The sequence below is a fragment of the Pseudomassariella vexata genome, assembly GCF_002105095.1.
Source record: "Pseudomassariella vexata strain CBS 129021 chromosome Unknown BCR38scaffold_20, whole genome shotgun sequence".
NCBI classification, from domain to species: domain Eukaryota; kingdom Fungi; phylum Ascomycota; class Sordariomycetes; order Amphisphaeriales; family Pseudomassariaceae; genus Pseudomassariella; species Pseudomassariella vexata.
In genome coordinates this window covers 83,654-95,774 of record NW_024467975.1, presented here as the reverse complement: position 1 = coordinate 95,774, position 12,121 = coordinate 83,654, and the positions used below count along the sequence as shown (strand labels likewise).

Here is a 12,121-nt window from a genome sequence, read left to right as displayed (position 1 = left end):
TGCCGCAATGGCCCCACCTTTTACGGCGCGATGTACTTTAAAGACAACAAGGACGCCTGACCCTCATAAAGATGGTTTATTGACGACAACCTGCTTTGCATTTGGCCCTGCGCTTCACCAGCATCCAACTTCGCATTCCCGCAGAAACAAATTTGCAGAGCGTAGTTTCTGGATACGACATATTATCTCCGATGGATGGGCTTCTACCACGGAGGCACCCATGATCTTCCTTGAATGTCAATGCCGTCATGGAGTCCCCATCTAACTCATCCGTACACAACAGGGCAAAACCGAAGAACAAGCTAAGTTGCACGGTATGCAGGAACCGCAAGATTCGCTGCGACCGCACGTATCCGTGTGCCCACTGCGTCCGGTCCGGCGCCGAATGCGTCTTCCCCGTGCGAAAGCGCATGCAGCGGCCCAAGAAGACGAAAAACTCGGAACTGCTGAGCCGTCTGAGTCGGCTCGAGGCCATTGTCGGTAGAGTGGACCCGGACGCCTTGAGCGAGGTCAACCTGTCGGATCTCAAGACACCGGTGTCACATGTGCCGGTGCAGTCTCCAGGCAGGCCTCTGATTCATCCCTTCCTTGAGGGCAATGAAACCCCCCTGGAGGCGGCGGCGGCGGCGGCACCACAGGCCGTCTGCGGCCCCCAGACGGACGCCCACACGTCAAAGTATTTAAGTGGTCATTTCTGGGCCAACCTTTGCAACGAGGTTGGAGGGCTAAGGCACGCGCTGGAGGAGCCATCAGGTTCCGACTCTGACGATGATTCCGAGGATGGAACTCCGGACTCTGCTGCGGATCAGATGCTGGCACCTCAGTCATTCAGTTCCGGTTTCCAAGGGTTGTTAGCCAGTCGCACGTCGTCAAGCACTGGAGAATTAATCCATCCCTCGCCAGATCAGATCCGCTCCCTGGCTACCATCTACTTCTCCAATGTAGATCCTATTTTGAAAATACTTCACAAGCCTACCGCTCTGGAAATGGCTGGTGCTGCAATTGATAGCCTCAACAAGTCTCAGGAAGCTCTCCTGTTTGCGATTTACTTCGGTGCCGTCGTCAGTCTTCCCTCATCCACCAATACCGCCAGACTTGGTCTCGAACATGCTTTGCCGGTCCTGTGTGCCAAGTATCAGCTTGCTGTAGAGCGTGCACTCGCAGCTGCAGACTACCTGAACAATCCTGACCTTGAGTGCCTCCAAGCGCTGGTCATATATGTGGCGTGTCTCCGCTGCCACAACGGGTCCCGTTCCTCCTGGGTTCTTGTCGCTCTTTTACTGCGTCTAGCGCAAGCCATGGACCTCCATAGAGATGGCGACGGGAGTCAGTTCACCCCCTATATCGCCGAGCTAAGACGGCGACTTTACTGGCAAATAGTGGTGCTTGACGTCCGAGCTGCCGAAGACAGAGGAACCGAGGCTATGGTAGTCTCGGGCAGCTACGATACACGCCTACCTCTGAACCTCAACGACACGGACTTCAGTCCAGACACGAGAGGCCCCCTCGTGGAGCGGGCAGGTCCGTCCGATACGACCTTTAGCCGCTGCACGGCGCAAAGTTCTGGCATTTTTCTCTACGTCGGCCCGCCAACAAACTGCCCTGGTGGCATGCCCGCGAGAAGCAAGGACGAACTCATCGCGCATGTGCAAGAGCTCGAAGCACAGTTTATTACGAAGTCAGACCCTTCCCATATCGGCTCCTACTTCGCATCCATGCTCGTCCGCCTCATCAACCTCAAGCTCTGGCTCGTGCAACAATACCCCGTCCACCTGCACCGAAGCCCGCAGGACACAGACGACACCTCTACGTCCAACCACTCTCGCTGGCCCAAGGTATCCCACGAGGTCATGCTGCAGACGGCCATATCCGTCATGGAGCTGCAACAACACTGGCGTTCGGACCCCTATTCCATACCGTTCGACTGGTGGTACATGACGTATGTCCAGTGGCACCCCCTTGCAGTATCTCTTGCAGAGCTGTGCTCGCAGACTCGGGGTCCGCTCGTGGAAAGGTCATGGAAGTGCATAGAGGATGTTTTCCCCAAATATGGCGAGATCGTGGCTGAGAGCAAGCGTGGCTCGCTGTGGCGGCCCATCCGAAAATTGTACAAAAAGGCCAAGGCCGCGAGGACCGAGGCGCTCCGCGAGGATGCGCACAAGCTTGCTGAGGCATCAGGGTTCGGTAGGGGGGACGTCCTTATGACAACTGGTCCCGATGCGCTCGCTGCGGCTGAGAGTACTGCTGCTGAAACCATCTCTGCCACAACTGCCGTCCAAACAGCAGAAGACGCACGGCAGCCAGCGCCACTGTCGCCGGTACAGAGCTTTCCCGGCGGCCTAACGACGGCGTCGTTCTCTACTTTGTTTCAGGATCCAACGGGCTGGGTGGGTATGAGTTTTCCCGATCTCAGCTTCGACATGCCGGCTGACCCGACGTTCGAGGCTACGAATTGGGGGGTATGGAATGAGTTCGTGAATGACTATGCGGGTAACAGCTCGAAGACGAGTTCTAGTGAGGAGGGAGGTTGAAAAGCGTGCGAGCTGGGAAGGGAGAGGCTGGTACTATTGGTAGGTTGTTTATCAAAATATCATATCCTAAAAAAAACAAGTTACAACGCCTGCCCAAATTTTAGGTTATAATTGGTTAGTCTTGTCTTTTCTAAAGTGTGGAAGTGAGTGCATTGGCTTGACAGTCAAGGTGAGATGGGCATGGAGTGAACTCATATAAGAAACCCATCAAATAAGTATGTCGTTCCGGCGACATTGGTGTTACGTAAGGTGTCTTTGGATCAACAGTCGCACATTTGATGTCTGGTCCGGCTTGATTAACGCAGACTCTCTTTCTGTGTCACATACAAAGCGAAGCAAACGCTTGTTCCACAAACTTGGTGGGGCTTTATGCGGATTCGAATTGGTAGACGTTATAATGTTAAGTTGCTGTTGTCTACAGTACACGGATTCCTACAAGTACCGTACCTTGATATCTGCGGCTTGAAGCTGCCTTACAATGTTGAACCAGTTAGCCAATTCCAAGTTTAATGGTGGTATATTCATCGAGTCGAGCTTGTACGCAGAGCTGGAGAGATGGATAGCTTTACATGGAAAGCATTGGCATGGCAGGTTAGACAAGTCTATCTGAGGCCTTCGTATCACCACCGACAGGTCATCCTATGGTGGACCCCAGTCATGTGTTTACTGGCAAGTAGTTGAGAACATGTTGTTTTGAAGCATTAGCCGTGAATCACTTCGAGATGCAAATTTCAACAAAACGAAAATATCATGACCCATCACATGCTCGAATTGTGTAGTATTTACTCTCTATTTTGAGAGCTTATGCAGCAATGCCATTTCCGCATGATCCTAGTAAACACCGGCAGAACCAGAACCTCCTGCATGATTCCCAGAGACCCCCAAGCAACAACACGAAATCCTCTTTTATGCGAACGTGGATGGTCGGTTGGCGCTGAAGATCTTCTTGGTGCTAATCTTGGGAATACGGTGAGGCAGAGGGAAGGCGAGGTTCTTGGTGATGAGTTGCTTAATGTAGGGGCGCTTGACGTCATCGGCCTTCTCGAGTTCGACGACGCGGAGGATCTGCAGTTCATATTAGCATCTTTCGACTCGGCACAGACAATTAATCGGGGGTTCATACGTGGATCGATCTGAATCGAGATCGGTGACGGGCAGCCATGTCCTGGTACATTGCCTCGACGGCGTCGGTTCGCGACATCTCACGGTACTCCTTGTACATGTTGTGGGTACCGGAGCGAGAGTCGTATCGGATCCAGACACCGAAGTTCTTGACCTTCAGGGGGTGCTTCTCGTGGATCTTGTTCAAGCTGACGATCTCGCCGTTCGACTTCTTGACCTTCTTGAGCTTCATCAAGAAATACCAAAAGCGGGACTTGGCGACGACCTCATTGGGCGCGAAGACACGCATGCGGTACAGCTTGGGAGCGGGGTTGGACTCCGTGGGCAGATGGCGCCCGATGACCTGGTACTCCTGAAGACGACCTGAGGAAAGAGCCTCGTTAGCCTACGCCATGTCTCACTGCCAGTCAATCGCAAATAGCCAATGCCAGACTCCTTTGATCAGCTGTTGCTGCAAGCGGCTTTTGGGCGATTGACGCGGGTCTTTCCTCCACGTTGAATTGCGTTGTGTTGTCTGCGCCTCCGATTGAGGCATGTAATTCTCGCTCCCAATGTGCTATGCGGCTCTCGAAGAGAGTTGCGTCGCTTGTAAGCTGGATCAAGCATCTCCCTCGGCAGTTGGTAGCCCTTCTCTACGGCGGCAGGTGAAGTCATCGTGGATATCGTCGTTGGTCGTCGCTGTCGGGCATCTGGGGGACCGGTCTTTGCATCTCCTCCCTTTCCTACCTCTCCAAAACAGAGTCTGGCATCGATAATGAAGAAAAATCAGTACTCACCCATTGTGCAGTGACGACGAATGTCTCCTCTTGGATGTGTCGTTGGTCGTTGGAGAGAATTATTTGGCCGGGCAAGAAAACGGTCTCGTAAATTTGGGCCTTGGGGTTGGAAATTTTGCGTGTGATGGTGGGCAAGAGCGACTCGCTTAGCCCTGAACTAATGGCAGAATGAGCTTAGCGTATGGTCCAAGCGTCTGGCCGCAGTCGCTCTTTCCTCGAGTTCATCGTCCCAATCACTTTGACCAATCAAGAAACAGCATTCGACCTTTCAGAGAAGTAGGCCATTCATGCCTTCATTCTCCCATCTGAACTGCTAGCCCACCGGGATCGATTTATCTAAGTCTGCACGCTGGGCCTACGATAATTTGTGGCTTGATTACCCGAATTGTTTAAACTGGTTGGTCTTCGGACTAGCTGCAATGAGCTACAACTGACCCGCCAGCCCACCTTCGTTGATTCCAAGATGGACGCCCTCATGCAAGAGTTCAAGACCGCATACTCCGCAGAAAAGGGCAATGATCTCGCCAAGACACTTTCGCCATACCTGCCAGAATCCCCCGAGAAGCTTCGGTCGATATGGGAGAGTGGAGACTCCCGGACCATTAGAGAGGACCTTGAATTCTTATTCACTCAGGGCAACCCAGCGCGCTTGAGGCTGTCACGTGAGGAAAGTGGAGGGTGGCAGGAGGTTTACTTCGCCTATTGGAAGGCTCTAGGTGAAATCCTGGCCGTTGAAGGCCAGAGGACAGATGGGGTTAAAGTACGTTCTTTCTATTGCAGTCCTGCATCAAGACGATCTCTGTGAAGCCTCAGAGGTCCTTACGGCCTGATCTTGAGGTGGACTCCATCGAAGGCCATATCTTTGTAATCGCTGTTGTGCCAGTCGCTAATTTGTGTACAGTCAACGTGGACAAAGGTGTACGAATCATGGAAGGTGTTTACGAACTCGCTCATTCGTGGGTACACTAATTGTGAATTTGAGAACTGGACTATTCCGTGCTTGTACATCGCTGGCAAGTATTCGAGAATATTTGCTATGCGGTCAGACGCCGAGAGAGATGCCAATGGCGATGATCTAGGGGCCACTTACCAGGACGAATTTGACCCTGAAACGGAGAAACACAAGTCTCTAGAGGATTGCGGCCGTCAGCTTAACCGCATCTTCAACACTTGTCTGAGCGACAGGTGATATCCCATTCACCCCTGGTTGAGTACTCACTAATTCAAACACAGAGCACCTCTGAGTGAGTCTCGGAAGTGGGGCATCTACTACGCGATCAACCTCCTCTTCAAGACTTACTTCAAGTTGAACCAAGCTTTCTTGTCACGGAATGTTTTGAAAGCCCTGTCTGCCGGGCGAGGGGACATGCCTGATTTTGACAGTTTTCCCAAGTCCCAGCAGGTCACATTCAAATATTATGAAGGTGTCCTACACTTTTTGGAGGAGAACTACGAGGAGGTCAGCAGAATTAGTGTTCCTGCAGTTCAGTTTGTGCGACTAACTGTAAACTAGGCTGAGAAGCACCTCGAAGTTGCATGGCTCCTGTGCCATAAAGATGCTAAAAGAAATCTTGAGTTTGTTTTATCACACCAATCTGCAGCCTGATCACGCTGACACGCTGCAGGCTAATACTCACCTATCTCATCCCATGCCATCTCTTGAGGACCAATACACTCCCCAGTGCTAAGCTACTGGAGCCGTACCCGAGGCTCCAAGAGCTATTCGGCCCACTGGCGGAGGCGATCAAGAAGGGCAACTTGCGTGCATTCGATCAAGCACTTCAGCAGGGCGAAGACGAATTTGTCAAGCGACGTATATATCTTACACTGGAGAGAGGTCGCGACATATGCCTTCGTAACCTTCTGCGCAAAGTCTTTCTTGCTGCCGGCTTCACTGACGACGACCCACCTGTCCGCAAAACCAGAATTCCATTGGCGCATTTCGTAGCGGCAATCAAGGTTAGCGATGGGGAGGGAATAGATACCGACGAGGTTGAGTGTCTGCTAGCGAATATGATATACAAGGTATGTCCTGCTTTTCCCCCCTGAACATCGGTGTTCGGACAAGCGCATTGAGAGCCGTTGCCATTTACAATGGCCTCCGCCTTGTCTGCCTACGTGTTGGTTCCTGGGTCATCTCTTATCACCCAATGTGACAATTCCCTTGGATACAACTGTGACTGACTGAAGGCATATGTGCATCACAGGATCTGATGAAAGGCTACATTGCGCACGAGCCTGGCATTGTCGTGTTGAGCAAGAGCGGGGCCTTTCCTGGGTCTGGCCTCTGAGTCAATTGGGTAGGTAGCGAGATGGATCGATTGACTGAGCCCGTTTACTCCAGCATGTGAACCGAAAGATGTGACTAGTTGACACTGAACTCGTGACACGAATGGTTTATGAAGATTACTGCGGTCCTAAGATTGTGTGCAGAAGGAATCTGATCCCGCACAATATTCTGTCGCTATATCTTATCGAAGCATGGCACCGAATGAGAAGCATACGTCTATTGCTGCAATCAAGCCACTTGCCTCGGTGAGACTTCAGGTGATTTTTCTAGCTTAGCGACGCAACTGTGACAGGCATACATCAATTGCGTTGACTGACATGCACTTCCCTCCCATAGAGTCCCGCTTGTACGGGTAGCTTCTTGCAAAATAAAACTTAGGATTGTGCATGTTTATGTTTTTCTGAGCACTCGGTCAATACTTAGTTTAGTCAAGTATCCTAGTATCCAATGCCATGGGGTTCAATCCCTATCTACTTAAGGACCTAGGATGTTCTGGTCTCAAGCATGCGACCAGATACCGAGGAGCATATCCCGATCACGACTCGTCACTTTCAACGGTTGCCATACACCCACGCCCACACTCTAAAACTAGTGCGAATGCTGTCCCCCGTCAGATGTATCACCTTAACAGTGACTCACAAATCACTCCATACCCAAACGACTCATCCTTGTCCCTTCTATATGACCATATGCAATCGCTTTAGCTCTAAACGAACGTTGCAAGGGTCCTGCCGGATGGACTAGGGAGCCATTTACCAGTTAGGCTCCGAGCCGAGGCAGCCGGAATGCTTCGCGGCCCAGTATATCTGTTTGCTGATGACGTCCTTGGTGTTCTTTTCCCGTCGATCCCTACCTACAGTGGAGGCCAACTAACTTTGGAACTTTCAGTATTCGGTGTTCTGTACGGGCTAATTTCTCCATCTGAAAGAAAAGTCGAATTCTTGCCTTGTTTGTTTCTTTGGTCTAAAGTTGGAATGATCACATTTTTATGGCCGCTTAAAATGTGTGCTTCGTGCTGATCAGTAAAAAGCGTGATAATTACAAATATGTATACCGAAATTATTCGTTATTTTTGCTCCAGGTTGAGAGCCCCTGATCCGGTCGGTCTAAAGAGACCAGGGATGAAACATACTATCAACGATAGTAAGAATTTTAGTGATACAAGTTCAGAGATCCTTCAAGTTTTGCAGTCTAACTGGCCTGCCCTCTCTTTTCCCTAGGGTTTCTCTCTCAAAATAGGTAGTCGTCTGCTGCCTTCGCTGAAGAGCCCACCCCAAAATTTCTCTCTGAAACAACGTGCAATCTCGGTAGTGTTTTGGTGGTGGTTCCTTCATCGAGATGGTAGAAACCCGAGATGAGCCGTGCGAATTCCGGAATACAAATGCGTCAATGAAACCCAGTCGTCTGAGATTGATAATGATACAAAATGTTCGTCAGAAATGAAACCAGTTCGATACTTGAAAGTCAAACTTGAACGCCTTTCGCCGTGATGTGGTATTGTGTCATTATTTTGCCTGATCCCAAGTCTTTGATGGTGAGAAGGACGCGGCATAGGTCATTAGGTGGAAGAATGGCGACGGATGAGATGGGTACCAAAAGGTGGGCGGAAAAAAAGAAAAAGTGCGGATAGGGGTTACTGCCGGAATAGACAGACTAGAAGAAGTGGCGATTGCTGCGAGGTGTATTTCTGTGGTTCAAGTCAGTGAACAATATCTACATTCGGCCGATGAGGAGAAGGAAACTTACTGAGCGCTCGAGATATCATCGACATGGTTGCAGAGCGCCACAAAGAGGTCAAAGAAGAGTTGAGTGCCTCCGTTGAAAATCTCCAGTTGCATCGTGCCGCTCCTTTTGAATGTGCTTCGACTTCGAATAATCAGAGCGAGGTAATGAGCCCGCAACTTCGAGTCGGTGTCGGGCGTATTGGCATAGGCGTAACGAGCCGATGTCAGAATGGTGCTGCATTGAATGCCGGACTCTTGTTTGTGTTAGCGACGATGTTTGATATTTGGTGGATAAAAAATTACTTACGAAGACCTTGCTTTCGCAGGGCAACTCGCTTCAATTCCTCGAGCCCATATTTCTCAGCGGTGCAGTAGATGATGGTGTCTTTCAGAATATCGCCATCAACGGAATGATGATAGACGGTCGACTCTAGAGAACCACGAGCGTCTTCGTCGAGCTGCTCAATCTCCCACGAGTTCCGCTTCTTGTTGTGAACCAAGCGTGGGTAGTAATCGCCCTTGTAGAGGTATTCGAGTACTGACGAGAAGATCTCGGGTTCTTCGTCGGGAAGATGGATGCGCTTGTTGGATGCCGGATCCATGTACATCCCCGACATTGTGCGTTCGAACCATGGTGAAGCACAGAGAACGTCTTTATGAGCGGCGAAGATGCGCTGTTCCTTTCCGACGACAAGCGTCACGATGGAAGGAGTCAGGACACTATTGCATCGTGTGAGTCATTGTACGGGTAGCTTGAATGGCGCGATAAATATTGTGACGTACCTTGAAGGCGACATGGTAGCATCATTTGTCGATGTCGCTGTGGTTGGGCGTCGCCGTGGTTCGTGACGGCTTTTCGAAACGCCATTCTGCTTGCTGAACGACGAGCTGGACTTGCTGGCTTTGTGGTGACTTTTGGAGAAGCTCTTATTGCTGCTCGGGGGAGGTTCGTGTCGTCGGCTGAACATGATGATGACTCGAGTGTGTGCTTCAAGTACCCGACCGAGGAGTCACTCGACCTGAACAACACGGCGATTCGTGGAGATGCGAGTTATCGGGGCTCGGTTGATTCGAAATGATGGGAATATCTTGAGCAGTTGGGAGAAAACGATGGAAAAGACGAAGACAAAGCGGAAAAGATGGAATTCGTCCTTCTGCCTACCTGAGGTCGCCAAAGATTGCGAATGGTTTTGAGAGGGAACATCTGGAATTTTCTGATGGGTCCCATCCGGCTTAAGTAGGGTCGGCCCCATGTTGCCGCTGTATGAGTGCCTGACTTTTTGCTGCCGTGCTCGCAGGCAAACACGCTTTTTGGTGATGGTCGTTGCTTGACGCGGCGGTGCCCCACCCATTTTACGCGGTCGAATCGCCAATTCACGTGCTATCTGAGAGTACGCTAGAGCGCTCTGGGCGACCAAGGCCCCCCAAATTCTTGGATTTTGTAGGGACTTCAAAGCCACCGCAAGGGCTGCTGGTTCCCGACAGGGATGAAGGGTTGACGAGGCGGGCAAGGCGGAATGGTGCTGTTGGTCTGTCACACTTTCGAGTCATGGCGAGTCTGGTCCCAGGGGCTCGTCCGGGATCTTGTTGATAGCGTCTTTGTAGTGCAATACCACGATGCGACGAGGCGACCGGATCGCTTGGAATTGTGCAATCAATGTTGCCATCCAAGTTCCGTCTGATTTAATAAGGCAACGAGCGACGCCCCAGTTGAATTGCTCAATTGTTGCCTCCTGCACAAATGCGACTTCCCAAGAGGCAACCCGCCAGACTGAACACTCAACAGCTGAAACCAAATGCGAACCTTTTCCATCGGATTCACATCAAATTGCATCATGGTGGATGTGTGATCAGTGGCACCCCCTCGGATCCAGGGGTGCGCTGAGCCATTGGGGGTTTGTGAAGAAATGGCTGAGCTCCTTCGGTTCAATTCACAAAGCTCTCGAATTACGAGTAAAGATTCAAACAGGGTGCTTTTGCCGAGACCTGGATCTTCTGAGAGTTTTCCCCGGCTAACGCAACACCACAGATATCCTGTTCATTACGAACAGCATTTGGAGAAATCATGTTCGGCAACATCAACCCACGATTTCCCCGATAGCGGTAAAAACCAGCGTCAAGCATCGGACACTCAGGAGGTCTCTCTAAAGTGCTACGTCCATTGTCACCTCTGATTATTTTTTCTTCCTTTCCGCACCTGAGAAGTGGCTGGACTTAAGACAGCCGGTTGGCGACAGCGTCCACTTTTTACCCACTGATGTTCTACTTTTGCATTTCATGTTGAACTCGTTCCAAGGGTCGTGTGAGGCCTCTATGCATCTGATATGTGGTTTGTTACTAACCCGCTAACCAGATGAGTCTGCCTGCGAACCCAGGTAATTCATGTATATCAAATCAGTACCAGACTCCCCATCACTCCAACTATATCTAAAGATGTAAATAGCCCAGTCCACAGGAGCGGTACCGTCGCCGCTGTACGGGTCTTTGTTGCAAGTAGTTTGTCCACTAGCGGCAACCTTATCATCCTTGCCGAAATTATTGATGCCATCATTATCAGATCCGTGATGTCCATAGATACAATATTCACGGCAGTGACCCAAGTGGTCATGGGAGTTTCGACCCCAAACCGGCAACTTGTCCTCGTCGCCAGTGTCACGTAGTCGGCCCTAGTCTTAGCTTAAAACGCGCCCAAGTTGGACACATAATAAGCGGCGAGGGTGCTGCAGTGAGCCTTTGCCCGTCTTGCCCTTGAAGTCGCTATAGAAGCAGAGGTTGGAGATGGCGTCGCCTTTGTTCCACTTGAATTCCAAGGGAACACGTTTGCCAGTATGGTTCAGAGTATTTGCCACCTCAATGCTCTCTGGCGCAAACGTAGTTTCGTTGCAACAGTTGGGATGGTTCCCACCGCGGCAGATCCCAGGCTGAAGCAGTAACGAGAAGGTTGGTGAAATGCATATTCAGAATGAATATTAGATGAGATTAATTAAGTCAAATGATAGATATGTAACTGAATTTTGTTTTGTACGAAGCAGACAGGACCTGGGACATAACCTTTAATTAACCACCCAGCTTCTTCAGCAATTGATTATTTTACTGCCAATCCCATTGAATTTATCTCTTTCTTGACGCATGGAATCCCTATTATCGGGAGCCCTCAACTGCTTTTGCATGGCGACTGCGAGCCGGGGATCCTTTGTCGTCCACCAGGTGGACTCATCTTATGTTCCTTGTTGTAATATGTTGCCATGATTATCTTACCAGGAATGGGGTACTCAATGGATGTCGGCTAAAATACACATTACAGGAATTACTCGCCATTGTCTAGTTGTCAACTCTTACCAAAGGTCACAGCGATTCAACTCATGTTAGCAGTGACGTCTACGCCGCTGTCTTCCGTATGGTGATGATGCCGAATATGTAACCCATACGCAAGAACCGATTTACTTCTCAGGCTGTTATTATCACTCCAATTCGGTATTTAGCAGCGTCATGTCTGCTACAGAATTCGCCTGAGAGTCTGAAGGTGACTCTGTTCGTAATTTAACATGGATGAGCTACCAAGGTTGACAGAAGACCCAAACACAAGTTGCTGGATATCTAACGAGCTAGATCTTGGTCCTAAAGCTCTCTCGAGCTTGCCCCTGAGACGGCAGAGCACGTAATCCTCTTTTGCGGGCT

The 12,121-nt window shown here is 50.4% G+C and overlaps 5 protein-coding genes across 5 annotated transcripts; 3 read left to right on the top strand and 2 right to left on the bottom strand.

Moving 5' to 3' along the window:
• The first annotated feature begins 12 nt into the window (after positions 1-12).
• BCR38DRAFT_449782 (fungal-specific transcription factor domain-containing protein) lies at positions 13-2,716 on the top strand. Its single transcript, XM_040861310.1, has one exon. It carries the CDS (start codon positions 249-251, stop codon positions 2,529-2,531), a length of 2,283 nt encoding a protein of 760 aa, XP_040710508.1. The 5' UTR covers positions 13-248; the 3' UTR covers positions 2,532-2,716.
• Positions 2,717-3,437: 721 nt separating this feature from the next.
• BCR38DRAFT_461319 (60S ribosomal protein L20) lies at positions 3,438-4,433 on the bottom strand (the record flags this gene model as incomplete). The annotated part of the gene is made up of 3 exons (XM_040862511.1): positions 3,438-3,596; positions 3,655-4,016; positions 4,430-4,433. 3 exons carry the CDS (start codon positions 4,431-4,433, stop codon positions 3,438-3,440), a joined length of 525 nt encoding a protein of 174 aa, XP_040710507.1.
• A 251-nt stretch (positions 4,434-4,684) lies between these two features.
• Positions 4,685-7,162, top strand: BCR38DRAFT_449778 (uncharacterized protein). The gene is made up of 7 exons (XM_040861309.1): positions 4,685-4,826; positions 4,872-5,189; positions 5,331-5,614; positions 5,663-5,888; positions 5,943-6,004; positions 6,055-6,454; positions 6,637-7,162. Exons 2-7 carry the CDS (start codon positions 4,893-4,895, stop codon positions 6,718-6,720), a joined length of 1,353 nt encoding a protein of 450 aa, XP_040710506.1. The 5' UTR covers positions 4,685-4,826; positions 4,872-4,892; the 3' UTR covers positions 6,721-7,162.
• Positions 7,163-8,461: 1,299 nt separating this feature from the next.
• Positions 8,462-9,411, bottom strand: BCR38DRAFT_354971 (uncharacterized protein; the record flags this gene model as incomplete). The annotated part of the gene is made up of 3 exons (XM_040856919.1): positions 8,462-8,697; positions 8,751-9,163; positions 9,227-9,411. The coding sequence occupies 3 exons, from the start codon at positions 9,409-9,411 to the stop codon at positions 8,462-8,464; spliced, it is 834 nt and encodes a 277-aa protein (XP_040710505.1).
• A 446-nt stretch (positions 9,412-9,857) lies between these two features.
• BCR38DRAFT_108439 (uncharacterized protein) lies at positions 9,858-10,698 on the top strand. Its single transcript, XM_040853352.1, has 2 exons — positions 9,858-10,413; positions 10,473-10,698. Exons 1-2 carry the CDS (start codon positions 10,061-10,063, stop codon positions 10,615-10,617), a joined length of 498 nt encoding a protein of 165 aa, XP_040710504.1. The 5' UTR covers positions 9,858-10,060; the 3' UTR covers positions 10,618-10,698.
• Positions 10,699-12,121: the final 1,423 nt, after the last annotated feature.